Source organism: Schistocerca serialis, chromosome 2 (assembly GCF_023864345.2).
Source record: "Schistocerca serialis cubense isolate TAMUIC-IGC-003099 chromosome 2, iqSchSeri2.2, whole genome shotgun sequence".
Classification (NCBI taxonomy): domain Eukaryota; kingdom Metazoa; phylum Arthropoda; class Insecta; order Orthoptera; family Acrididae; genus Schistocerca; species Schistocerca serialis.
In genome coordinates, this window is record NC_064639.1 from 339,140,673 (window position 1) to 339,167,767 (window position 27,095).

Consider the following 27,095-nt stretch of genomic DNA (forward strand, 5'->3'; position numbering starts at 1 on the left):
TACATATTTGTGTAGTACGTAAAGAAATCTGAATGTTTTAGTTGGACCACTTTTTTCGCTTTGTGATAGATGGCGCTGTAATAGTCACAAACATATGGCTCACAATTTTAGACAAACAGTTGGTAACAGGTAGGTTTTTTTAAATTAAAATACAGAACGTAGGTACGTTTGAACATTTTATTTCGGTTGTTCCAATGTGATACATGTACCTTTGTGAACTTATCAATTTCTGAGAATGCATGCTGTTACAGTGTGATTACCTGTAAATACTACATTAATGCAATAAATGCTCAGAATGATGTCCGCCAACCTCAATGCACTTGGCAATACGTGTAACGATGTTCCTCTCAACAGCGAGTAGTTCACCTTCCGTAATGTTCGCACATGCATTGACAATGCACTGATGCATATTGCCAGGCATTGTCAGTGGATCATGATGGCAAATATCCTCCAACTTTCCCCACAGAAAGAAGTCCAGGGACGTCAGATCCGGTGAACGTCCGGGCAATGGTATGGTGCTTCGACGACCAATCCACCTGTCATGAAATATGCTATTCAATACAGCTTCAACCACATGCGAGCTATGTGCCGGGTATCCATCATGTTGGAAGTGCATGGCCATCCTGTCATGCTGAAACATCTTGTAGTAACATCAGTAGAACATTACGTAGGAAATCAGCGTACATTGCACCATTTAGATTGTCATTGATAAAATGGGGGCCAATTATCCTTCTTCCCATAATGCCACACCATACATTAAACCGCCAAGGTTGCTGATGTTCCACTTGTTCCAGCCATCATGGATTTTCCGTTGCCCAATAGTGCATATTATGCTGGTCTACGTTGCTGCTGTTGGTGAATGAAGCTTCATCACTAAATCTGTCATCGTCTTGTAATTTCTCTTGAGCCCAGTGGCAGAACTGTACATGATGTTTAAAGTCATTGGCATGCAATTCCTGGTGCATAGAAATATGGTACGGGTGCAATTGATGTTGATGTAGCATTCTCAACACCGACGTTTTTGAGATTCCCGATTATCACGCAATTTGTCTGCTACTGAAGTGCGGATTAGCCGCAACAGCAGCTAAAACACCTACTTGGGCATCATCATTTGTTGCAGGTCATGGTTGACATTTCACATGTGGCTGAACACTTCCTGTTTCCTTAAATAACGTAGCTATCTGGCGAACGGTCTGAACACTTGGATGATGTCATCCAGGACACCGAACAGCATACATAGCACACCCCTGTTTGGCATTTTGATCACAATAACCATACATCAACATGATATCAACCTTTTCTGAATTTGGTAAACAGTCCATTTTAACATGGGTAATGTATCACGAAGCAAATACCATCTGCACTATCGAAATGTTATGTGATACCACGTACTTATATGTTTGTGACTATTACAGCACTATCTATCACAAAGCGAAAAAAGTGGTCCAACTAAAACATTCATATTTCTTTATGCACTACATGAATATGTAATAAAAAATGGGGGTTCCTATTTTAAAAAATCTGTTGGTATCCATTTGACCTCCTGCCATCTAGCAGGCCAACCATAGCGCCTTCTGATTTTCCCCTTCAAGCTAGATGAGTTTCGTTCTTTGTAGTTTTTTCGTTTGTGTGTGTGTGTGTGTGTGTGTGTGTGTGTGTGTGTGTGTGTGTGAGCACAATCTAACTTCTGCACCATTTCAGTGCAGTAATGTGTTCATTGTAAATAAGTATTATAGTAGTTCAATTACATGTTTGTTGTTGTTGTTGTGGTCTGAAGTCCTGAGACTGGTTTGCTGCAGCTCTCCATGCTACTCTATCCTGTGCAAGCTTCTTCATCTCCCAGTACTTCCTGCAACCTACATCCTTCTGAATCTGCTTAGTGTATTCATCTCTTGGTCTCCATCTACGATTTTTACCCTCCGCGCTGCCCTCCAACGCTAAATTTGTGATCCCCTGATGCCTCAGAACATGTCCTACCAACTGGTCCCTTCTTCTTGTCAAGTTGTGCCACAGACTATTCTTCTCCCCAATCCTATTCAATACTTTCTCATTAGTTACGTGATCTACCCATCTAATCTTCAGCATTCTTATGTAGCACCACATTTCGAAAGCTTCTATTCCCTTCTTGTCCAAACTACACTCCTGGAAATGGAAAAAAGAACACATTGACACCGGTGTGTCAGACCCACCATACTTGCTCCAGACACTGTGAGAGGGCTGTACAAGCAATGATCACACGCACGGCACAGCGGACACACCAGGAACCACGGTGTTGGCCGTCGAATGGCGCTAGCTGCGCAGCATTTGTGCACCGCCGCCGTCAGTGTCAGTCAGTTTGCCATGGCATACGGAGCTCCATCGCAGTCTTTAACACTGGTAGCATGCCGCGACAGCGTGGACGTGAACCGTATGTGCAGTTCACAGACTTTGAGCGAGGGCGTATAGTGGGCATGCGGGAGGCCGGGTGGACGTACCGCCGAATTGCTCAACACGTGGGGCGTGAGGTCTCCACAGTACATCGATGTTGTCGCCAGTGGTCGGCGGAAGGTGCACGTGCCCGTCGACCTGGGACCGGACCGCAGCGACGCACGGATGCACGCCAAGACCGTAGGATCCTACACAGTGCCGTAGGGGACCGCACCGCCACTTCCCAGCAAATTAGGGACACTGTTGCTCCTGGGGTATCGGCGAGGACCATTCACAACCGTCTCCATGAAGCTGGGCTACGGTCCCGCACACAGTTAGGCCATCTTCCGCTCACGCCCCAACATCGTGCAGCCTGCCTCCAGTGGTGTCGCGACAGGCGTGAATGGAGGGACGAATGGAGACATGTCGTCTTCAGCGATGAGAGTCGCTTCTGCCTTGGTGCCAATGATGGTCGTATGCGTGTTTGGCGCCGTGCAGGTGAGCGCCACAATCAGGACTGCATACGACCGAGGCACACAGGGCCAACACCCGGCATCATGGTGTGGGGAGCGATCTCCTACACTGGCCGTACACCACTGGTGATCGTCGAGGGGACACTGAATAGTGCACGGTACATCCAAACCGTCATCGGACCCATCGTTCTACCATTCCTAGACCGGCAAGGGAACTTGCTGTTCCAACAGGACAATGCACGTCCGCATGTATCCCGTGCCACCCTACGTGCTCTAGAAGGTGTAAGTCAACTACCCTGGCCAGCAAGATCTCCGGATCTGTCCCCCATTGAGCATGTTTGGGACTGGATGAAGCGTCGTCTCACGTGGTCTGCACGTCCAGCACGAACGCTGGTCCAACTGAGGCGCCAGGTGGAAATGGCATGGCAAGCCGTTCCACAGGACTACATCCAGCATCTCTACGATCGTCTCCATGGGAGAATAGCAGCCTGCATTGCTGCGAAAGGTGGATATACACTGTACTAGTGCCGACATTGTGCATGCTCTGTTGCCTGTGTCTATGTTCCTGTGGTTCTGTCGGTGTGATCATGTGATGTATCTGACCCCAGGAATGTGTCAATAAAGTTTCCCCTTCCTGGGACAATGAATTCACGGTGTTCTTATTTCAATTTCCAGGAGTGTATTTACCATCCACGTTTCACTTTCAAACATGGCTACACTCCATACAAATACTTTCAGAAAAGTCTCCCTGACACTTAAATCTATACTCGATGTTAGCAAATTTCTATTCTTCAGAAACGCTTTCCTTGCCATTGCCAGTCTACATTTTATATCCTCTCTACTTTGACCATCATCAGTTATTTTGCTCCCCAAATAGCAAAACTTCTTTACTACATTAATTGTCTCATTTCCTAATCTAATTCCCTCAGCATCACCTGACTTAATTCAACTACATTCCATTATCCTCATTTTGCTTTTGTTGATGTTCATCTTATATCCTCCTTTCAAGACACTGTCCATTCTGTTCAACTGCTCTCCCACTTCCTTTGTTGTCTCTGACAGAATTACAATGTCATCGGCGAACCTCAAAGTTTTTATTTCATCTCCATGGATTTTAATTCCTACTTCAAATTTTTCTTCTCTAAGTCTACATATGCTAGAAACATAGGTTTGCCTTTCCTTAATCTTTCTTCTAAGACAAGTCAAAGGTCAGTATTGCCTCATGTGTTCCAACATTTCTACGGAATCCAAACTGATCTTTCCCTAGACTGGCTTCTACCAGTTTTTCCATTCGTCTGTGAAGAATTCGCGTTAGTATTTTGCAGCTGTGACTTATTAAACTGATAGTTCGGTAATTTTCACATCTGTCAACACCTGCTTTCTTTGGGATTGGAATTATTATATTCTTCTTGAAGTCTGATGGTATTTCACCTGTCTCATACACCTTGCTCACCAGATGGTAGAGTTTTGTCAGGACTGGCTCTCCCAAGGCCATCAGTAGTTCTAATGGAATTTTGTCTACTCCCAGGGCCTTGTTTCAACTCAGGTCTTTCAGTGCTCTGTCAAACTCCTCATGCAGTATCGTATCTCCCATTTCATATTCATCTACAGCCTCTTCCATTTCCATAATATTGTCCTCATGTACATCACCCTTGTATAGACCCTCTACATACTCCTTCCACCTTTCTGCTTTCGCTTCTTTGTTTAGAACTGGGTTTCCATCTGAGCTCTTGATATTCATACAAGTGGCTCTCTTTTCTCCAAAGGTCTCTTTAATTTTCCTGTAGGCTGTATCTATCTTTCCCCTAGTGAGATAAGCCTCTACATCCTTACATTTGTCCTCTAGCCATCCCTGCTTAGCCATTTTGCACTTCCTGTCGATCTCATTTTTGAGACGTTTGTATTCCTTTTTGCCTGCTTCATTTACTGCATTTTTATATTTTCTCCTTTCATCAATTAAATTCAATATTTCTTCTGTTACCCAAGGATTTCTACTAGGCCTCGTCTTTTTACCTACCCGATCCTCTGCTGCCTTCACTACTTCATCCCTCAGAGCTACCCATTCTTCTTCTACTGTATTTATTTCCCCCATTCCTGTCAACTGTTCCCTTATGCTCTCCCTGAAACTCTGTACAACCTCTGGTTTAGTCAGTTTATCCAGGTCCCATCTCCTTAATTTCCCACCTTTTTGCAGTTACTTCAGTTTTAATCTACAGTTCATAACCAATTGATTGTGGTCAGAGTCCACATCTGCCCCTGGGAATGTCTTACAATTTAAAACCTGGTTTCTAAATCTCTGTCTTAACATTATATAATCTATCTGATACCTTCTAGTATCTCTAGGATTCTTCCATGTATACAACCTTCTTTTATGATTCTTGAACCAAGTGTTAGCTATGATTAAGTTACGCTCTGTGCAAAATTCTACCAGATGGCTTCCTCTTTTATTTCTTCCCCCCAATCCATATTCACCTACTATGTTTCCTTCTCTCCCTTTTCCTACTTTCAAATTCCAGTCACCCATGACTATTAAATTTTCATCTCCCTTCACTACCTTAATAATTTCTTTTATCTCATCATACATTTCATCAATTTCTTCATCATCTGCAGAGCTAGTTGGCATATAAATTTGTCCTACTCTAGTAGGCATGGGCTTCATGTCTATATTCACCACAATAATGCATTCACTATGCTGTTTGTAGTAGTTTACCCGCACTCCTATTTTTTTATTAATTATTAAACGTACTCCTGCATTACCCCTATCTGATTTTGTATTTATAACCCTGTATTCACCTGACCAAAAGTCTTGTTCCTCCTGCCACTGAACTTCACTAATTCCCACTATATCTAACTTTAACCTATCCATTTATCTTTTTAAATTTTCTAACCTACCTGCCCGATTAAGAGATCTGACATTCTGCACTCCAGTCCGTAGAACACCAGTTTTCTTCCTCCTGATAACGACGTCCTCTTGAGTAGTCCCCACCCGGAGATCCGAATGGGCTACTATTTTACCTCCGGAATATTTTACCCAAGAGGACGCCATCATTATTTAACCATACAGTAAAGCTGCATGCTCTCGGGAAAAATTACGGCTGTAGTTTCCCCTTGGTTTCAGCCGTTCGCAGTACCAGCACAGCAAGGCCATTTTGGTTAGTGTTACAAGGCCAGATCAGTCAATCATACAGACTGTTACCCCTGCAACTACTGAAAAGGCTGCTGCCCCTCTTCAAGAACCACATGTTTGCCTGGCCTGTCAACAGATACCTTTCCGTTGTGGTTGCACCTACGGTACAGCCATCTGTATCGCTGAGGCACACAAGCCTCTCCACCAACGGCAAGGTCCATGGTTCATGAGGAGGATTATATGTTTATTACCTTATAAATAAATAAAAAACTTGTTTTTATTTTTAAATCAGTGCATTAGTGTTTGTAAAATGATTCTTTCATATAGTGTTCGTTAAAAAAAAAAATGGATGATCATTCCACTTGGAACCTGTGGGATGGTACATTAGTGTATTTGTTTGAGTTGTAAATATTTGTCAAGTATTATTATTTTTCTGACAAGTTCTATATCCTGGAGGACTTCCTCACTATGGATCAATTGGAATGAAAGTAAATCTAAACTAATCTTTGCTATAAAATTGAGACTCCACTCACCAAGGTGGTTAGACATCAATGGAAATGATAGTTAAACATAAAACAGAATGGCTGAGTGACCACTTTGACAGTTTCCTCCTAAATGTGAGTTCAGACCACTGAATTCCTAAATGAAGAGCACTCTTATAGATCCACTCTACTGGAAGGTGTACCAGGAAAGGGACAAGATAATGGTTTAAAGTCCCATCAATGATGAGGTCATTAGAGGCAGAGCACAAATTAGGATTGGGAACCAGTAGTGCTATTTTGAAGGATCTATCCTGGAATTCACTTTGAGTGATTAAAGGAAATAATGAAATACCTAACTCTGGATGGTCAGGGAAGGAATTGAACCACCAACCTCTTGAGTACGAGTCCAGTGCCTTACCACAGTGCCACCTCCTTTGCAACATGTAACATATGTTGCAAAAGAAAGAAAGTCCCATGCACTGCTCTCCATGCAGGAATTATTGCACTGCCAAACTGAGCCTTTCATCATCTGCTGTATGCAGTGGCTATACACTGTCCCCCGATTGTATGAGTTCACCTTGTTCCACTCCAAGAAATCTGTGAAGGAATGTCATAAAGAGGTAGTCATAGATAATTTTTTTTTTATTTTTTATTTTTTCAAATGATAGGATTGCATTGGTTATCTCCAAAGTAAACCCAATGGTAACATTTTTACTTGTTATGAACAAGGCTGCTACAGTGGTACTCAGAGCATAGAGCTGCAGGGACCATGTTTCTATGACAGTGGCACTTGATGGAATATTTCCAGACCAAGTTTCTGACTACTCACCACCATCACAGCAACTGCCACCCTAAATATCACCCATACATTAATATACCTGCCTGACTTACTCTTTCAGATCCTACCCTCTGAAAACATGATGTAATGAAATAATACTTGGGATATGATTTTTCTCCCATCCCTAGATCTGGTGTTAGCTGTCCACATATCAAAGGAATATGGCCACATATCAATGGAACACCTATTAGAGCACATGAAAAGGTGTTGTACTAAACATCACCATGGTCTTTTAACACTAGGAACATCATCTTCAGCAGCCTACATAATGTTAGCCATATCAGGTATTGTTTACTACCAGAACAAGTGCAGAACTGCCCAAATTCTATCCTTACAAACCAGCAACCTGCAGGTTCATACCGGTAATTTTGGTGCCAATGAGTGATACGCTGTTAAAGGACAGTACCAGTCATGAACCAAGAACTCTGTATGTGTGCCATGCACTTGTGAAAAAGCAAAGGAACTGTAAATGGTGTAAAGGGATCAAGTAACACTGTGTGTGAAATAAGGGACACAAAGCACAAATAACTGTGACTATATCAGTGCTTATGTTGCAGCCATTTCACAGACATAAATCTGTAGGGCCAGATTTTCCTAGGGGGAAGGAAGTGTAATGCCAAGGGCCACAGTTACAGCCCATTGTTGTAACTAAGACATTACCAGCAATTGTCATAACTAAGACATTACCAGCCATCTGCAGGAGCCACAGTCAGTAACTGGCCAATGCAGCAACTTCCACCATGTGCTTGCTTCCACACTGACCTCCTTCTCCCTGATTGCCTGATGACAGCTGGACCTTGGGTCAATGGCCCCAGTTTGAGATGTTGTCATGTGACTTCCACATGGCTAGATCCAGACAGCTGTATTTAACCTCCTCCCCCCCCCCCCCACCCACCCTCCTCCCTCTGCAGCCAGCCTGCCATTATGGAACAGTTGGTCTATCCTGTGATGTACATTCAATATCACCACCAGCACCATCCCCAGGTCTTGAGCCTTTGTCTGCCACTTGACCATCTGGGCATTTGGGCAGCTCAGCACTTCATGGGACTACAGCATTAGAGTCCAGTCATTTTTGCATTTGCTGAGTGTAAAACTAAGGTTCCTTCACCCTGTACTACAGGCACTAGATACAGCCTGCTGTATTCTCAGTGACAGCAGATGATGCCACAGCCAGCTTGTTATGGCTGGAAACATGAGGTTTCCTCTGAAGCAGAGGCAGTTGGCTCAATAGATGCTTGCTACCACCGACAGAGCTGGGCTGGGAGGTCAGTACATCATTTTTCATGCTCACCATGGATTAACAATAGCAGCATAAAAGGCTTTCAAATGTAAACAAATAGCAATAAAGGGTTTCTTGTATTCACGAGCTGCCTTCTGGTACTGCCATCCTAGACCCCCTCCCCCATTATAAATCAATGACTGAGTACAATTATATCTTAAATATCCAGCTATCATGTCATCACCAGAGTTAGAGTATTTTCGTTTTTGCTAGTAAATGTGTTTTGCTTTCTTGATTACTTGAGGATTTTTGAATACTGGTGGAAAAGAAGTTTGAAATTTTGATTACAACTTAACCTCTGATTTAAATAGAGCCCTCTTTTAATTTCAGAAGGTATAGTAATGGCAAATGTCATCCATCCTCTGTTTCTGCTTCTGTTGGAAATGTACACTCATTTGTTTCAGGGAGAGACATGACTCAGACTGCTAAAGCAGTGTGTATAAGAAACAGCTTATGGTTTGATTTACAAATCTCTTATCACTGTGATTTCAATAAGTTTTCTCTAAACAGTGTGATTGAGTAATTCATTACATTTCAGTTGTGCAATATTTTGCTATCATGATCTGAACACTTACTGTGTCGTTTAAAACATATTGTAGTCTATCTTCATTATCTGCACTATTCATTACACAAGACAGTGAAGATAAATTACAATATCCAATGTATGTTTAAACCAAGGCAGTAACAGAAAATGATTTCAGCGTTTCTGTCAGGAAACAAAGGCAGTGATGGCTACTAGAAAAAGTGACTTGTATATTCAAAAAAGTTAATAAATATAGAGCAAGTGATGGGTATATACAAGAACAGTTATTAAAAATATTTATATAGGTGATGTATACTAATCAGCCAGGACATTATGACCATCAACCCACTATCGATATAGACCTGTCCAGGCAATAGCAGCATCATCTGGTAAGGAATGACTATTAGTTGTACTCGTGGATGGTGTATGTAGTTTCAGTGAGGTTGCTGTTTGTGTGTAGCATGGGGAAGGCGTGCTATGTATCTGAGTTTGACCGAGGGCAGATTGTGATGGTCCAGAGGCTCAGCACAAGCATTTTGGAAACTGCACAGCTTGTTGGGTGTTTGGGGAGTGCTGTGCTGAAGGAAGGGTGCAAATCTGTCATCTTCCAAGGGAACAGCTCCATGACACCTGTACTGTGGGACAGAGGCAAACTGACAGTGGCTCTATTATGCTCTGGGAAACATTCACATGGCCATCCATGGGTCCAGTGGAGCTCCTGCAAAGCACTGTGATGGCTATGGAGTATTGTACCCTCGTTGCAGACCACATACACACCTCCAGACAATCTTGTTTCCCGATGTAGTGGCATTTTTCAAGATAATGCCTCATGTCACAAGCCCATGAGTGTGATGGAGTGGTTCAAGGAACACAGTGGCATGTTCCAACTGATGTGTTTGCCTCCCCAACTTGCCTGATCCGAACCCGATTGAACACATCTGGGATGTGATTTAACATGGCATCAGAGCTCATTGCCTCACTCCTCCCTACCCCCACCACATATCACTGCTGTTATCCATGCCAAAGGTGGATATACTGGTTATTAGGTAGGTGTGTGAAAGTATTTGCAGATGCAATCAAAATAATATCAAAAATTAAAAAAGTGTAAGGTCACTTGCATGGGATGTTTAATAGTTTAAATTACAGTTAATGCGTATAGAAGTGAATGTAGGATAGAAAGAAAAAAGAACAAGAAATGTAATTTTTAAGAGGAGTCCTTGGACATATACTATTAGATGGAAAGAAACTGGAGGTATAAGACAGCAAGTTAAAATTGAACCATTTCTGAATAAAATTTTAAAAAGGCAGAAAGTGACATGACCATTTGCAGAAGAGTCCTGAACATAGATTTCCAGCAGCAGTCATGAACTATGCTCCTAGAGGAAAAAGAAATATCATAAAGCTAAGGATTAAATATCCAATGGAACAGCCTTTGGTTTAGCCTAATCCTTAAACAAAAGAAAACAATCTGAACCTAACTCATCAGCATTTCTTCTTCTAAATATTTAACCATCAGACAATGTAAACTCCAGGCAGGAATCTCAACAGCATAGGAAAAGACAGAGTGCTACTATCATAAAGAAGAAACGTCAAGTTGGAGACAGACAGGCACATTTTAAAGACACTCACATATGGCTTTTGGCTACAGCCGTCATCAGTAAAGCACACACACACACACATACACACACACACACACACACACACACACACACACACATACACATACACACACACACACACAAGGAAATTACATTTTTATAACTGAAAGTAGCTGGATCTAGAAATACTGGCTTCTCTAAGGTCCAAGTGACACAAGCAGCCAGGAGTGGCACCATGATGAGAGGGACACCAGAGGTGCTCCTTGGGCGGGATCTGTACTCAGTGTTTGTTATAATTAGTTGTGAAAACAATCTATTTCCGAGCTCACTAGATTAAGATATATTTTTATAAAGTTTTATTAAGAGCCCAAGGGATGACAACTAATGTATAAGGGAAGATGAATGAGGAGAGGGGGGGGGGGGGGGGGGCAAATGATGCATTGCTTATGGGGAGGGCACCAAACGATATGTCGCTTTAAAGTGTTCTTGATCTGGCCCTGCATTGGATGCTGCATTATAAGCCTCAACTGTTGTCGGAACTTACATTATGAGAAAGTTGAATATCAGAATCTCTAGATGTCTTTCGTCAGTGGCACCTAACAGTAGATAAAAATTAATGTCTTCACAAATAATGGGACATCAGTTAAGTCTACACAATCTACTTAACACACACTCTAACTGCTTGATAAAACTTAAGACAGTTTCCACTGGCATTGTATACTGTTAATACTACTAGTTTGTTTGTCTCCAGATAGACTTTGTGTACAGCATTTGAAAAGCTGTAGCAAATCAGTCACTAACCAGGGGTTGAGAGTCAACACTGATTTTTACATGTATTGCCATTCTCTTTTTAAGTTGTGCATATTTCGATTTATATCTGTTCAATTTCAATGACTTTGAAGTGGTGTTTTGACAAACATATTTACTGATAGTTTTTCTCTTTCATTTTCTCGAGTCCACCCTTTTGGCTTGTGAGGCTTCCTATATTTTGATAGATGATAGTAAATGAATGTTTCTTCAGACCAACAGTTTCATTATTCAGTCTTTCATTCATTTATCACATTCTGTGCATCCTATCAAGAAGGAGATCATTCAAGGATGTGAGACAAAGACATCAAAGGAACATAATGTTTATACTGTGTTCATGATAAGCTGTCACTATACTGCTTAGTGATTTTTGCACTTATCGCATTTAAAGTTACTCAAATAAATTAGTAAGGGCGATGCTACTTTGAAAAATGCTACAGCCTCCGCAGTTGTATTACTCAGCTACTATTAGCAGCTTGATATTTATGATTGCAAGGGTTTTTACAGAGAAAATTTTTAACATGCATTAATACCAAGTCATGTTTATGGTACATTATTGTATGACATACAGTTTTGCAACAAACACTACTACTTGCCATTTAGCTCACAGAAATTTTCAGCCACTGATTCCAGATATTGGAATAATTTATGGAAAAAGTGGCTAATTAGGTATGTTTTTAATTTTCTTTAGCAGTTCCTGATTTTTTGCTTTATGTTAGACAGAAAGTTGTTGAATATCTTACTACTAGAGTATACAACTCCAAGGTGAACCCTTGACGAAGAGGCATGAAATTTTTGTGTGTACCTTGCATTGTAGCTGTGTATATCACAGTTCACTTGAAACTGACTCTTATTTTCAACAATAAAATCCATTAAGGCGTAAATATATTGGGAAGTAAATGTAAAGATCCTTAAAAACACTTCCGAAAGATGTATGGTTACCCCCTTTACACTACATTCTTACTGTTTTCTTCTGCTGAACAGACACTTTACTTTACTTTAGGTGCACTGTGGCAAAAGATAATTCTATAAAACAGAGAATGAAAATTTGTCAAATAAGCCAACACCCTTATGCTATGTCAACACAATGGCAGATGCTTTAAGCACATAACAAAGTGAGCTGAGCTTCTCAATTGCCTTATCCAAATGCTGAGTTCATTTTAACTTGTTATCCAGTTGGACCCTAAGGAATTATACACACTGTGCTTTATTTAGTGAATGAACATTCAAGTTCACTTGTGCTGCTCAACATCATTATTGCATGTTTGAAGTTGCATAATACAAGTTTTTGTGAGAGTAATGCTGTTAACTGTGAACCACTTGTATTAGAGTTGGTCAAAAGAATGGAAACACCATGAGAAATGCTTACTTGAAAACAAATACAAGTTCTGGCCAAGCCTCTAGTTGATGCTGTTGTATTTCACCATGAATGGCACCTATGCAATGTCCTCAATGAGTTGCCAGTGTCAGCCATGGTCAGAACAGTTTTCTGTGTACTTGTGAGTGCATTATGTCAGACCTAAGTGAACTCAAATGTGGGCAAATTGTTGGGGCTCATATGGTTGATGCTTGCATAAGCAAAGGAGCAGAAGTATTTGGTGTTTCAAGGGGCATTGTATCGACAATTTGTATCACAGGGAGAGCAAAGAACTTGTCAGCACCGGAACAACACCAAAGGAATTCCTTAAGGAGGGAATAATAGTGATGCAAATGCCCATAACTGGAAAACATTGTGCTGGTGCCTTAAAACATAGACTATGGTGCAATGGAAGAATGTTGTTTGGTCAGATGAGCCTTGTTTCACACTGTTTCCTACTTCTGTCTGAGTTTACATCTCAAGACTGAAACATGGTGCAGGTTTGGTGATGATTTCAGCAGCCGTATCATTGTATTCCAGGGTTTTCATGGTTGCTTTGCAAGCTTGCATTACTGCCAAGGATTATGTGACCATTTTGGCTAATCAAATCAGTCTCATGGTACAACATTTGTTCCCAACTGTGATGTTGCTTTCCAAGACAACTGGGGTCCTATTCACACAGCCTACATCATCCAGAACTGGTTTTGTCAGCACAATAATGGGTTGTTACATCTCCCGTGGCAACCACAGTCACCACATATCAGTATAATTGAGCCTTTGTGATCTGCTTTGGAGAGAAGGGTGCGTGATCCCTATCCACCTTCATCATCATTACCAGTACATGTTACTATTTTGCAGGTGTAATGGTATAAGGTTCCCTTGAAAACTATACAGGACCTGTATTCATCCATTCCAAGATGACTGGAAGCTGTTTTGAATGCCAGTGGTTCTCCCACATTATATAAAAGGTATGGTAATGTGTTGTGTTTTTGGTGTATTTTTGTCCATCCTCAGTATGTCTATTCAGGTATCATCTGACTAATGTAATTGATGACATCATCAACTAAGTCAAATTGTTACCTGCACCCTTAACTATTAATTGGCAATCTTCCTTACCAAGATATTTGTCCAAAGAGGTTGAATCACAAGTGCTTTGCTGCAGCCTACAATTAGCTTTAAAAAATTTTTTTCTGGTAATTAAATACCAAAGCATTACAGCTTAGTTCACATTACTGACTATATTAGGATATGTTTGAGATCATATTTATGTTGTTCAGTTGAACTGACATACCCATAGCTGTCAAGGCCAAAATGATGAGTCCACTGTTGTTCACCAGACATCCTTGATCCCCACATGTCAGCTGCTACCTGCTGGTAATCAAACTGATCTGATGTTTGCTGCTGGCAGCTGGGCAGGAAGCTGGACTGGGTCTGGTAGCCTGCAGTTGGTCTCATCCAGCTAGAGCTCATACATCCAGCCATATGAGCTCCTGTCCAGAAATACAGAGGCATTAAGCCACATGCAACTCAAGTAGAATAGAAACTGAATGCTATGTAATAATTATGTTCCACATTGGTAATTTCATTCATCAGTATGAAAGAAAATTTAGTTATGCTTTTGGAGAACTGTGCTGTTTATGTTCTGGCATATACAGCATGAGATTTCACACAAAGCGCTGTCCATTTTCAGATTTATTACAATCAAATTAAAATGTAGAAACGGGAGATAGTCATGGGTAACAGGTCCACACCACACTGTTACAGGATTATTAGAATACATACAGCACTTTGCAGATAGTCTCTCTCTAGTTATACATACATAATCTGCAAATTAATGTGAAGTGCATGACAGAGGATATTTAGCAATGTCCCAAGTAAAGTTTGTTCCCATTCGAATTGTGTGTGTAATGTAGGAAGAATGACTGCTTAAATGCCTCTGTGCACATGGTAGCTAGTTTAATGGTGTCTTTTCAGTCCCTTTGGGAGTGATACATAGGGGCTGAAGAATATTTCTAATTGTTCATTTAATATTGGTTCTTGAAACTTTGCAAGAAGCCAGACAAAGCTGTTGCCATACTTGCCCCGCTTCTATATATACACTCAGTATTCCCTGTTAGTCCTTATTGTAAGAGTCCCACACACTGAGCAATATTCTAAGATGGGATGTGCAAGTGATTTGTCTCTTTTATAGATTGAATTTTTCAAGTATGCTGTCAAGGATCTAAAGTCTGACACCTGTCTTAGCTACACCTAGATCACTTGAACAGGATGCTGTACCCAGTGCCTGAAAGAAAGTACAGGTCACACCCATCTACAAGAAAGATAGCAGATTCACATAATTTGTGCCCAATCTCACTGGCACCTGTCTATTGTAGAATCCTTGAGCATATTCTGGACTGAAACAAAGTGAGTTATCTCAAACAGAATGACAAAAACATCAATCCTGTGAAACCCAAACTGCACTTTTCTCACATGACACACTGAAAGCCATGTGATCATTCCATTTCATATCCCACCCTATTATTACAACCAGATACTTGTATTTATGTATTTTATAAAGTACATTATTTCACATTCCTGTATATTTAATGCAATTAGCCAACCTTTTCACCACTTTGGAATCTTATCAAAGATATATCTGCAACTCTTTTCATAGAGTAATTCTTTGCAGGTGACTGCTCATGTGCAGAAATTCTGGGGTTATTATTATTATTGTCTACCAGGAAATAAATATACAAAAGAGCAATAAGTCTCCCAACACATTTCTCTGGAGTATGCTTGAAATTACATATAATTCTGTCAGTGACTCTGATCTGATCCATGGCTTTCAGAGTGTCTTGTGAGAAAAGTGCAGTTTGTGTTTCACAGGACTGATGTTTTTGGTCATTCTGTTTTGAGATAATTCACACTGTTTCAGTTCAGAACATGGTCAAGGATTCCACAACAGATAGGTGCCAGTGAAATTGGGCACAAGTTTTGTGGATCTGCTATCTTTCTTGTAGGTGGGTGTGACCTGTGTTTTCTTTCACTCTGTGGGCACAGCGTTCTGTTCAAGTGATCTAGTGTATATTGTGGTTAAAATGGAAGCTACTCAGCTGCAAATACCATATAGAATCTAACAAGGGTCCCACTAAGCCCTAGGACCTTGTTCAGTTTGAGAGATTTTAGACGTCTCTCAATGCCACTGACACTAATATTATACCACACCTTTGCAGTGGTGTGAGGTGTAAACCTGTGTATCTTCATTAATAAAAAAAATTAAAAACTGAGTTCAGCATTTCTTCTTTTCAATTCCTTTATCATCTATGAGTGTCTGATAATATTTTTGGCATTACTGACAGCCTTTACATATAACCAGACCTTTCTTTTTAATTTTATTTTGAGGAATACTTTGACAAGATTTTGCTAAGGCATCACTGAAGGCTTCATGCATTGTCCTCTTGACAGCTAAACATATTTAGAAATTCTGACCCCATGGAGAAAGAAAAGCATAGTGTGTAAAAACTGGTGAGCATAGTGAACTCAAAAATCAGTAATGTTTTAGATTACTTTCTATATTGAAATATAAATTGTTTAAATGGTCAAAAACTCTACAAATCTCTAAGGAATGACATTGACTTTGAGTAGACAGTTTTAGAGATACGAAATTATATGATATTCAGTCATTAATGCTTCTGATGATGTTTGTACAATTTTGATGTGAATATACATAGCTGTGACATGCTTACTGACAGGATGATGATCAAATAAATGACAAAATGTCATCAGTGCTCTGCACAAGAGGTTAGTACACTATTACAGCAGCTGATATGTAGATAATGTCTCATGTTGTCATCAGACACAGAGTACAATTTTCTCACTATTTTTACTCGTGTTTGATGCTTTGGAGAAATGATGTGTCATATTAATAGGGACAGGCAGAGAAAGCTTGAAAGTCTCATGTAGTCATTTGCTATAGGTAGTAGCACGCCCACTGATATTTTTGCTTTTGTGTGAAAAGGAAGGAGATGTCTTTTGATCACTGAACAGATTCTGGGTATAAGTGAGCTTTTGTGCTGCATTTTTATGTTGTTTACTTCTTATCAAAAGTTTTACAACACTATGGTGAATTTTATATACTATGTGTAAATTGTAGATTACACAAATAATATGTCCTATAAGGGAAAGAAAGTTCAAAATGTAACTAAACTTACAAAACAGTAACTGACAAAGGTATAACAAAAAAAAAAACAAAAAAAAAACAGGTAATACACATTCTAGTTTTCAGGGCCAACAGCTACTTTTTTGCCAAAAGACAGGAACTGAAACTACTTGGGTTTAAGATGAGAAGCTCTCAAGAACCATTCACCAAAGTAGAGGATGTGGGAAAAACAGCTGAGCTTCACCACTCATCACAGACGGGACAATCGGAAACAGCCAGTCACTCTGTCATCCTCAACAAATGGCATCACTTGGGTGCAGTATGGAGGGTATGGGTCACACACATTCTCCCAGCCATTGTCAGTTTTTCAGACCTTGGAGCCACTACTACTCACTCAAGTAGTCCTGCAACTGATATCACAAGGCCGAGCGAATCTTGCTCCAGTCCTCCCACCAATGAAAAATTCCTGGTAGGATCAGAAACTGAACCCAGGTCCTCCCCACAGCAATCTTCTGTACTGACCAATCAGTTGTAGAGATGGTCGAGAAGAGGACAAGAGCAGAGGATAAACAAATGAAATGATAGCAACAGATGGGATATAAAAGCTGTAAAGTTACACTGGCAGAGAAATAAAAAGTAACAGAAGGGAATACTGAACATTGAAGCACGTAGGAAAAATACATGAGGAGCAGCAGAGAAAAAGGAAAGTAAAAGCAAATGAAGGGATAAAAAAGAAGCAGTAAAGGAAAGAAAATGTAAGAGAGATACAAAAACAGAAAAGTTAACAGTAATGGGAGTTATGTTCAAATGGATGATTGGAACCACCTGTACATAAAAAAGTCTTCTGAGGCTTCCACCCATGAGCTTTCAGCCAAGTGGTAACTGACCTTCATGTGGTTGCTGGCCTTATCCTTAAATAACTGTGGTACTGTCTGTGACATGAACAGTGTTCAGTTCATCACTGTGTAAGCCAAAGCTTACATCCACTTCTGATATACTTGCTTTAACTTTGATTCAACTGGATTCCACACTGTACTCAGCTTCAAACCGTTATCTACATCAAGAGTGTAATTAGATATTTTGATCTCTATAGCTTTTTTTATAAGGCTATCTCAGAGACTTCCTTCATGGTGATAGAGATGTCATTTATCCAGTTTTATGTTCATTTTCCAAAGCATGTTCAGTTACCATCAATTTTGTAGACAGCGTAATAGCAGACTCCTCTCATGTTCAGTCCAAGACTGTTCTGCCATGTCTATGGTCTAATCAATTGATAAAAGCTGAGAAGCATTTAACCATAAGCCAGTGGATGTATTAACACTTAACATGGCTGGAAACTCTAAATATTTTATTAAATTATGTCACTGTGAGACTAGTTGGTCATCCATCTGTACATATTCCACAATCAATTCCCACACTCAGATTTTCAAATTTGATAAGTTGTTACAATTATATCATTGAGTGCCCTGCCACAATAGCTTCCATCTCTTGTTCACCTCAAGATCATGAATGGTTTTCCAATTTAATGTCCATATCTCAGAAAAATGAAACTCTGGATGCAGAAGCTATTGTACTGGGGAAATGCTACAAGTCAATGAGCAGACTTAATAATAATAATAATAATAATAATAATAATAATAATAATAAAAACTCTCATGAGTTCCATCGTAGAATACTGTTTAAGTGTGTAGGACCCGTACCATATTGGACTAACAGCGGATATTGAAAATAAACGTTGAAGGACAGCATGGATTGTAACAGCATCGTTTGACCCACAGAAGTGCATTATGGAAACACTAAAAGACCTTAGCTAGCAGATGTATGAAGACAGATGGCAATTACCCCATCAAAGCCTACTTATCTAGAAAACTACTACAGCCCCTACTTATCACTCCTGTAGGGATTGCAAAGACAACAATAGACTAATTATGGGCATATGCAGGCCTTGAAGCAATCATTTCATTCCATGCTCTAAACACAAATAAAAAGGAAAGAAGCTCTAATATGTGTTATGATGGGAAGTTGGTTGGTTAGTTGGTTGGTTGGTTTAAAAGAGGGATGAAGAGACTAAACTGTGAGGTCATTGGTTCCTGATGGGAAATAAACTCCTGCATGTACTTCAGAGTGGTTTGCAGAGTACGAATGGAGACGTATATGTATATGTAGAAATATGATTCAGTAACCACATAAACAAATTTTGTCCCTTGGTACTACAGTTACTGAGAGTCTTATGGGACATTAAAAGAACAGTAATGACTAAATAAACTTACATACATGAAAGAAAGTTATTAAAAGAACAAATTAACATAGAAGTAAGGAACATATGACAAGTTTGGTATAGTTTAATATGTGGTATGAAGAGTCGACATTTGGGGAACAGAAAGAACAAAATTTGTTCGATGCAGAAGGTACCTGTATGTGGAGACAAGTCACAATAACATTCTGGAATAAAAAAAGGAAACTCCAGTAACATATGGTAAGAAAATTAACAATGAATTTATACAGACATCACTGAAGTAAGTATATTGGGGTTAAAATCAACAAAGAGATGTAGAGTGCCTGTATCACAAATATAATCAGTGGATGAACTGCAAGAATTAAAACTGAATGGTACATAAACTGAGAGGTGAAAGGTCGAACATAATCAGATGTTAGCTTTAGTGAGTGAGGACAATGTTTATGAATGGAATCCTTGCGGGCAGTAGGCAGAATATTGACTTACTATTAATTTTAAAAGATTTTAATTGTTTTTCAGTTAAATTAATTGAGTGAATAAGGTTTGTGTTGTGTGGGTGCATAAGATGCTTACTGTGATCTAAAGATAGTGTCTTTTACTAATAACCAAAACATTCTGTTTCCTGGATTTGTTCCCAGCCACTGCTTAAATTTTGAATACAAATCTATTACAGTAGCAGCTGAAGTTTCTGGCTAAAGAAGTCACCCTTGCTCTGGCAAGGATCTTGTCAAAGAGGGCAGAGGAGTGGATAGAGGTTCAGGGCACTCTCTTGCTCTTAGGGTGGGCAACTGCCCCGAAAAGTTTGATGGTGATCTCTTCATTGGCAAAAGATTCTGGGTTAGTCCCCAGTTTGGTTCTCTGTTAGTGAACCGCTAAGAGAAGGTGGCCATGAGAAAAAGGTGAAATAACCAATAATGGGATTACATTCTCTGTGTTGCAGCATGGAATGTCAGAATAGAAGAGCTACAAACTCTGAAAAGAGAAATGGAAAGGCTCAGTCTAGATACAGTGGGGGTCATTGAAGTGAAATGGAAAGACGTTGAGGATTTCTGTTTAGGCAAATAAAGGGTAAAATCAACAGCAACAGAAAATAGTATAACGGGAGTATGATTGAGTAACAATGGGAAAGCACATCAGCAAATGAGCAACTGTTAACAGTTCAGTGACTGAGTTCTTCTCATCACATTCGCCAGTAAATCAAGGCCGACAACATTAGTTCAGATATAAATGCCAATGTTGCAAGCAGACGAATTGATAGAGAAAGTATATGACGATTTTGAAAGAGTAATTCAGTATGTGCCACCAGCCTTGCCGCAGTGGTAACACCGGTTCCTGTCAGATCACCGATGTTAATTGCTGTCAGGCTGCGCTAACACCTGGATGGGTGACCATCCGGTCTGCCGAGCGCTGTTGGCAAGCGGGGTGCACTTAGCCCTTGTGAGGCAAACTGTGGAGCTACTTGATTGAGAAGTAGTGGCTCCGGTCTCGGAAACTGACATACGGCTGGGAGAGCGGTGTGCTGACTACATGCCCCTCCATATCTGCATCCAGTGACGCCTGTGGGCTGAGGATGACACGGCGGCCAGTCGGTACCTTTGGGCCTTCATGGCCTGTACAGGAGGAGTTTAGTTTAGTTTTAATTCAGTGTGTGAAAGGAGATGAAAATCTAATAATTGTGGGAGATTGGAATGTGCTTGTGAGATAAGAAATAGAAGAATGGGTTACGTGAGAATATGGACTTGGCACTAGGAATAAAGGGGGAAAAGACTGTTTTAGTTCTGCAATAAATTTCAGCTGGTAATAGCGAATACTCTGTCCAAGAATGATAAGAGGAGGAGGTGTACACAGATAGACCCAGAGACATTGGAAGGCTCCAGATGGGTTACATCATGGACAGGTAGGATTCCGAAATCTGATGATGTATTTTAAGGCGTACCCAGGTGCAGATGTAGACTCAGATCACACTTTAATTATGAAGAAGAGTAGCCTACAGTTAAGAGAATCTCCCGGAAGAATCAGCGAGAAAGGAAACGGATTACTGAAGTATTGAGGAATGATGAGAAGCATTTGAAGTTCACTGAGGACGCGGGTACAATGATAAGGCATACCAGGTAGGAAGTTCCGATGAAGAGGGCAGTCTAATAATCGTTGTAAGCTGAATGAGCCCTAGGATATCGGACATTGCACAAGAAATAGGGTTTCCGAACACAACACTGTCTCCAATGAATCTTCAGTACTGCAGAGACGATGTTTCCTCACGTACAAATCGCCGCACCAGATGACCATAAGTGTTTGACAAATGGGCGTCACGTTGCGTCCACAGAATCAGAAACCGACTTGCATGTGGTGTGTCAAGAACCCATTTCTGCTGGGACTGTAGGGAGAGAGAAATGCAACCCTTAGGCTTCAGCAGCCAGTGACTGTCTAGTATCAAAAATCCTTTTCGTGACCTTCAAACATTCAGTTTTCATGGAATTTTTTGTAAGATGTTCAGGCTGTTTTTGTATATGTTTATGACAACAGTAGGTATTTGTCATTGACCTGAAGCAGTAGACATGTTTATAACTACCAGACACGACATGGAGCACACCATATGTGATGTAAGAGAGTGACTGGAGAGCATAGATATTACTCCTGCAATATTTCTCAGATCATTGCAGGAAGTGACACCCAAATGATTATTCAAGTAATCGTGTGGGATATAAAAGATATGCAGTCGAATTTTCGGAAGAATGTCCACAAAATCCGAAAGATATCAAAGGCGTATAAATGTGAAAACTATCGCACATTAAGTGTACTCGTACATTGAAGTGGTTTGCAAGAATAATATACAGATGAAATGAAAAGAAAATTAGGGATCTGTTAGATGACGATCAGTTTGGCTTCAGGAAAGATGACGGTACCAGAGAGGCAGTATTGAAGTTGTACTTGATAATAGAGACAAGAGTTTTAAAAAAAACAAGACACCGTCGTATAAAGAGCATCCGATGACGTAAAATGTTGCAGGATATTTGGAATTATTAGAAAAATAGGTGTAGACCCTAGGGAAAGGCGGGAAACATCATCTGTACAGGAACCAAGAGGAAACAATAAGAATGGTGGTCGTAGACAAAAGTGCTCGGAGCATGAAGAGCGTACAGCAAGGATTTTTCTCTGCTGTGTCAAACGTATGGATTTAATTTGTATTTCGATGGAGCACTGACATAAATAAAAGAAAGTTTCAGGAGTGGGCATTAATTCACGGTGAAGTGATGTCAATGATAAAATTCACTGATGGCGTTACGGTGCTTTCCTTAGTGAAAGTAAGGATGGATTATTGAACCTGTTAAACTCAATGAATAATATAATGAGTTGAGAATCTGGGACAAGAGTAAACGAAAGAAAGGCGAAAGTAACGAGGAGTAGCACAAATGAGATTAGCGATAAGCTTTATATAAAAATTTGGGGATCGTGTAGTAGACCAAGTTCCTGAATTATTCTACGTTGTAAGCCAAACGAAGCGTTATGGGCGAAGTAAGGAGAATATAAAAAGCAGAGTAGAACAGGTAAACAGGCCATACCGTTGTCAAATATACAATGAGGTGACAAAATTCATGGGATACCTCCTAAAACCGTGTTGAACCGTCTTTTGCCCAGTGTAGTGCAGTAACTCGACGTTACATGGCCTCAGCAAGTCGTTGGAAGTCCCCCGCAGAAATATGGAGCCATGCTGTCTCTGTAGTCGTCCATCATTGCAAAAATGTTGCCGGTGCAGGATTTTGTGCATGAACTGATCTCTCGACTACGTCCTATAAATGTTCGATGAGATTCAAGTCGGGCAATGTGGTTGGCCAAATCATTCGCTCGCATTGTCCATAATGTTCTACAAACAAATCGTCAACAGTTGCGGCCCGATGCCACGGCGCATTGTGATCCATAAAAATTCCATCGCTGTTTCGTAACATGAAGTCCATGAGTGGCTGCAAATGATCTCCAAGTAGCCAATCAATGATTGGCTCAGTTGGACCAGAGGACTCAGTCCATTCCATGTAAACACAGCCCACATCAATATAGAGTCAGCACCACCAAGCACAGTGTCTTGTTGACGACTTAAGTCAATGGTTCAAATGGCTCTGAGCACTATGGAACTTAACTGCTGTGGTCATCAGTCCCCTAGAACTTAGAACTACTTAAAACTAACTAACCTAAGGACATCACACGCATCCATACTCGAGGCAGGATTCGAACCTGCGACCGTAGCGGTCGCGCGGCTTCAGACTGCAGCACCTAGAACCACTCGGCCACCCCGGCCGGCTTGAGTCAATGGATTCGTGGGATCTGCGCCACACTTGAACTCTTCCATCAGCTCTTACTAACTGAAATTGGAACTCATTTGACCAGGGCACGGTTTTCCAATCGTCTAGGATCACGAGCCCAGAAGAGGCGTTTCAGGCAATGTCGTGCTGTTAGCAAAGGAACTCACGTCGGTTGTCTGTTGTCATAGCCCATTAACGCCAAATTTTGCCGCATTTTCCTAACGAATACGTTCGTTCGTTCCACTCTGATTTCTGTGGTTGTTTCATGCAGTGTTGCTTGTCTTTTAGCGCTGACAATTCCACGTAACACCGCTGCTCTCGGTCGTTACGTGAAGGCAGTCGGCCACTGCGTTGCCTGTGGTATGAAGTAATGTCTAAAATTTGATGTTCTCGACACACTCTTGACACTGTGGATCTCGGAATACTGAGTTCCCTAACGATTTCCGAAATGGAATATCCCATGGGTCTAGCTCCAGCTACGATTCTGCGTTAAAAGTCTGTTAATTTCCGTCGTGCGGTCATAAACTTCCCGGAAACCTTTTCATATGAATCACCTGTATCCAAATGACAGGTCCGCCAATGCACTGCCTTTTCATACCTTGTGTATGTGTTACTACCCCCATCTGCATGTGTGCAGGGTCGGCCGCAGTGGCCGAGCGATTCTAAGCGCTTCAGTCGCAGGTTCGGATCCTGCCTCGGGCATGGATGTGTGTAATGTCCTTAGGTTAGTTATGTATGTTCTAGGGGACTGATGAGCTCAGATGGTAAGTCCCATAGTGCTCAGAGCCATTTGAACCATTTTTTTGCATGTGTGCATATCGCTAACCTATGATTTTTGGTCACCTCAGTGCATATCTTAATTTCAGGAAGAAACATCAGAGAACGTACGTCTGAGGCAAAGCACTGTTTGAAAGTAAATCACCCTGTGGGAAAATGGAAAAGATGAGAATTGAAGCGTTTGAGATGTACTTTTATAGAAGGATGCTGAAAATTAAGTGGGCTGGTATGATAAGAAATGAATAGGACTTCAGCAGAAACGGCGAGGAAAGCAATGTGTGGAAAACACCATGGGACGCTATGATAGGAGATGTGTTGCGATTTCAGGGAACACCTCCCATGCTACAAGACGGAGGCATAGAGAGCAAAAACTGTAAGGGAAGCTATAAATTGTAATATGTCTACCAAATAATTCGGGACTTTGGTTGTAGGTGCTACAGTGAGATCGAGGTGTTGGCACAGGAAAGGAACTGTGGTGGGGTGCATCAAACCAGTCACTAGATTGTTAAAATTTCAATTTGGTCTTATAATGGAAACGTTTGCATATGATGTCATAGGCAATAGTTAATGGTGTATCGCATGGGTACTGGCTCTTACCCTGTGACACCTGCATGCTTGCAGCTGTAGCCGCAACATCGGAGACGCTGTGACCGCCAGCCAACTGCAGAGCTCCGAACGCCATCTGCTGGGAAGCGCCGCAATGCTTGCGCCAGCGAGCTCGTCTGTTGCTAAACCACACCTGCAAGCATGGAAGGAGCCAAAATATTATGAACTACAGTTCGCTTTACTGTAGTAATTGTTAGTAGCTAGGTACAGCTAACGAAGTTTATTACAAAGTGTATTCCCACATTTAGGCAAATTATTGTTTCTTTAGCTGCAGTTTCGAAGGGTGCCAGGGGTACTACATAAGTTTCCAGATTGACAGTATTAAGGTATCACGTTCTTAAAGTGACCGTTTTATAAACATGCTGCAAATCATGGTACGAAATATGTCTGCACAAATCATGCATGAGATAATTGTGTTAGGACAGGTATAGAGGCACATTTAAATTAATGTCTCGTCGGTATAGAGTTAAAGCAAGATGAAGAGATGAGGAAATAATCTGCTGCTTTGACAAAGAACCTATATTTGAATCCGTCTGAAAGGACTTATGGAAACAATGTAAACGCTAAATCTGGACTTGTGGGTGGCGATGTTAATCGCTTTTGTCCTGAATACGAGCCAATTGTAAACAGAAGTGTTATTTTGAAAATAAGTAAATCTTTGACAACAGGACTCTAAGAACAAATTTTTTTTCTCTTCTTGAAACACAGGATAATAAAACTGAAAAGCTTTTACAGTGCCTAAATTAGCATTGTAATGTCAAAACTCCTGAACGTTATCTAGATAAGTAACTTATAGTGGGTTCGAAAGACACCATCCAGAAACAGCTCAAATCAGGCTCTCACTGTCCGATTTGCTTTGTGAAAAATCTCATTCTTGATGCAGAGATACCGTGTTTAAGGACATATGACCAAGCTTTTTTTTTTTGCATAGAAGGCAGGTTTCGTAGAAGTTTTGTTGTAAGATAGTGGTCTCCCGGCAGTTTATCTTAATAAGTTATATCTCCTGAGATGCTATCAGATTTATCAATGACCTGTGAGATTTGATGCGAACGCAAGAGGGGGAACGATCAGTCCGAACCATGGGGATTCTGAAGAGGTCTGTGCAAGTAGTCTGACATCAGAACACCAAACAATGCTGTATTACACCGGAATGACGAAGTTCTGTGCACTCGAATAGTGTTGTCACAGTTTTTTCCTAAATACTGCCAGACCCAAACTTCACTGACATATACACTTATTTTCGAAACAGTGTAACAGAAGAATTTATTAGTTTCAGTTGTTAGTTCCCGATGGTGTAACACACTACCTCACGTCTACTAACTCATGTTAAGGAAAAAATTACGTACAAACATGGCGTTATTGTTAATTTAACTATCCGTGGAGCAGAGTGATTATTCATGAAAAATATGGCAGCTACTTAGGGGTTAACAAGAACCACGAGTTTCTCTTCTCAAACTTTTAGAATGGATGAGCCTGAGAAACATAGACATTAGGAGGACCAGAGGATGTGTACATCGATGGATAACGAGCGTTTTCAATTCCTTGCTACACCTTTCGGCGAGTTTTTCCTGTAGCTTGAACAACATTCAGTTGAGAGAATTTCGTGAAACAGATGAGCATTCGTCTATGTAAATTGTCACAGCGGTGAAATGAAATGTCGTGTGGCCAGGGCCTGCCGGCGGGTAGACCTAATGGCCTGGTGCAAGTCTTGAGCTGACATCTACATCTACATCTACATTGATACTCCGCAAGCCACCCAACGGTGTGTGGCGGAGGGCACTTTACGTGCCACTGTCATTACCTCCCTTTCCTGTTCCAGTCGCGTATGGTTCGCGGGAAGAACGACTGTCTGAAAGCCTCCGTGCGCGCTCTAATCTCTCTAATTTTACATTCGTGATCTCCTCGGGAGGTATAAGTAGGGGGAAGCAATATATTCGATACCTCATCCAGAAACGCACCCTCTCGAAACCTGGCGAGCAAGTTACACCGCGATGCAGAGCGCCTCTCTTGCAGAGTCTGCCACTTGAGTTTATTAAACATCTCCGTAACGCTATCACGGTTACCAAATAACCCGGTAACGAAACGCGCCGCTCTTCTTTGGATCTTCTCTATCTCTTCCGTCAACCCGACCTGGTACGGATCCCACACTG

The 27,095-nt window shown here is 40.9% G+C and overlaps 1 protein-coding gene across 1 annotated transcript in view; it reads right to left on the bottom strand.

Annotated features, from left to right (window-relative positions):
- LOC126457144 (protein gooseberry-neuro-like) overlaps window positions 1-27,095 on the bottom strand; it is a 430,962-nt gene that overhangs the window by 72,451 nt on the left and 331,416 nt on the right. The window contains exons 5-6 of the mRNA XM_050093214.1: window positions 24,937-25,078; window positions 14,182-14,380 (exon numbers count right to left, since the gene is read on the bottom strand). Of these exons, the coding sequence (XP_049949171.1) occupies window positions 14,182-14,380; window positions 24,937-25,078 (341 nt within the window). The remainder of the gene's footprint in view (window positions 1-14,181; window positions 14,381-24,936; window positions 25,079-27,095) is intronic.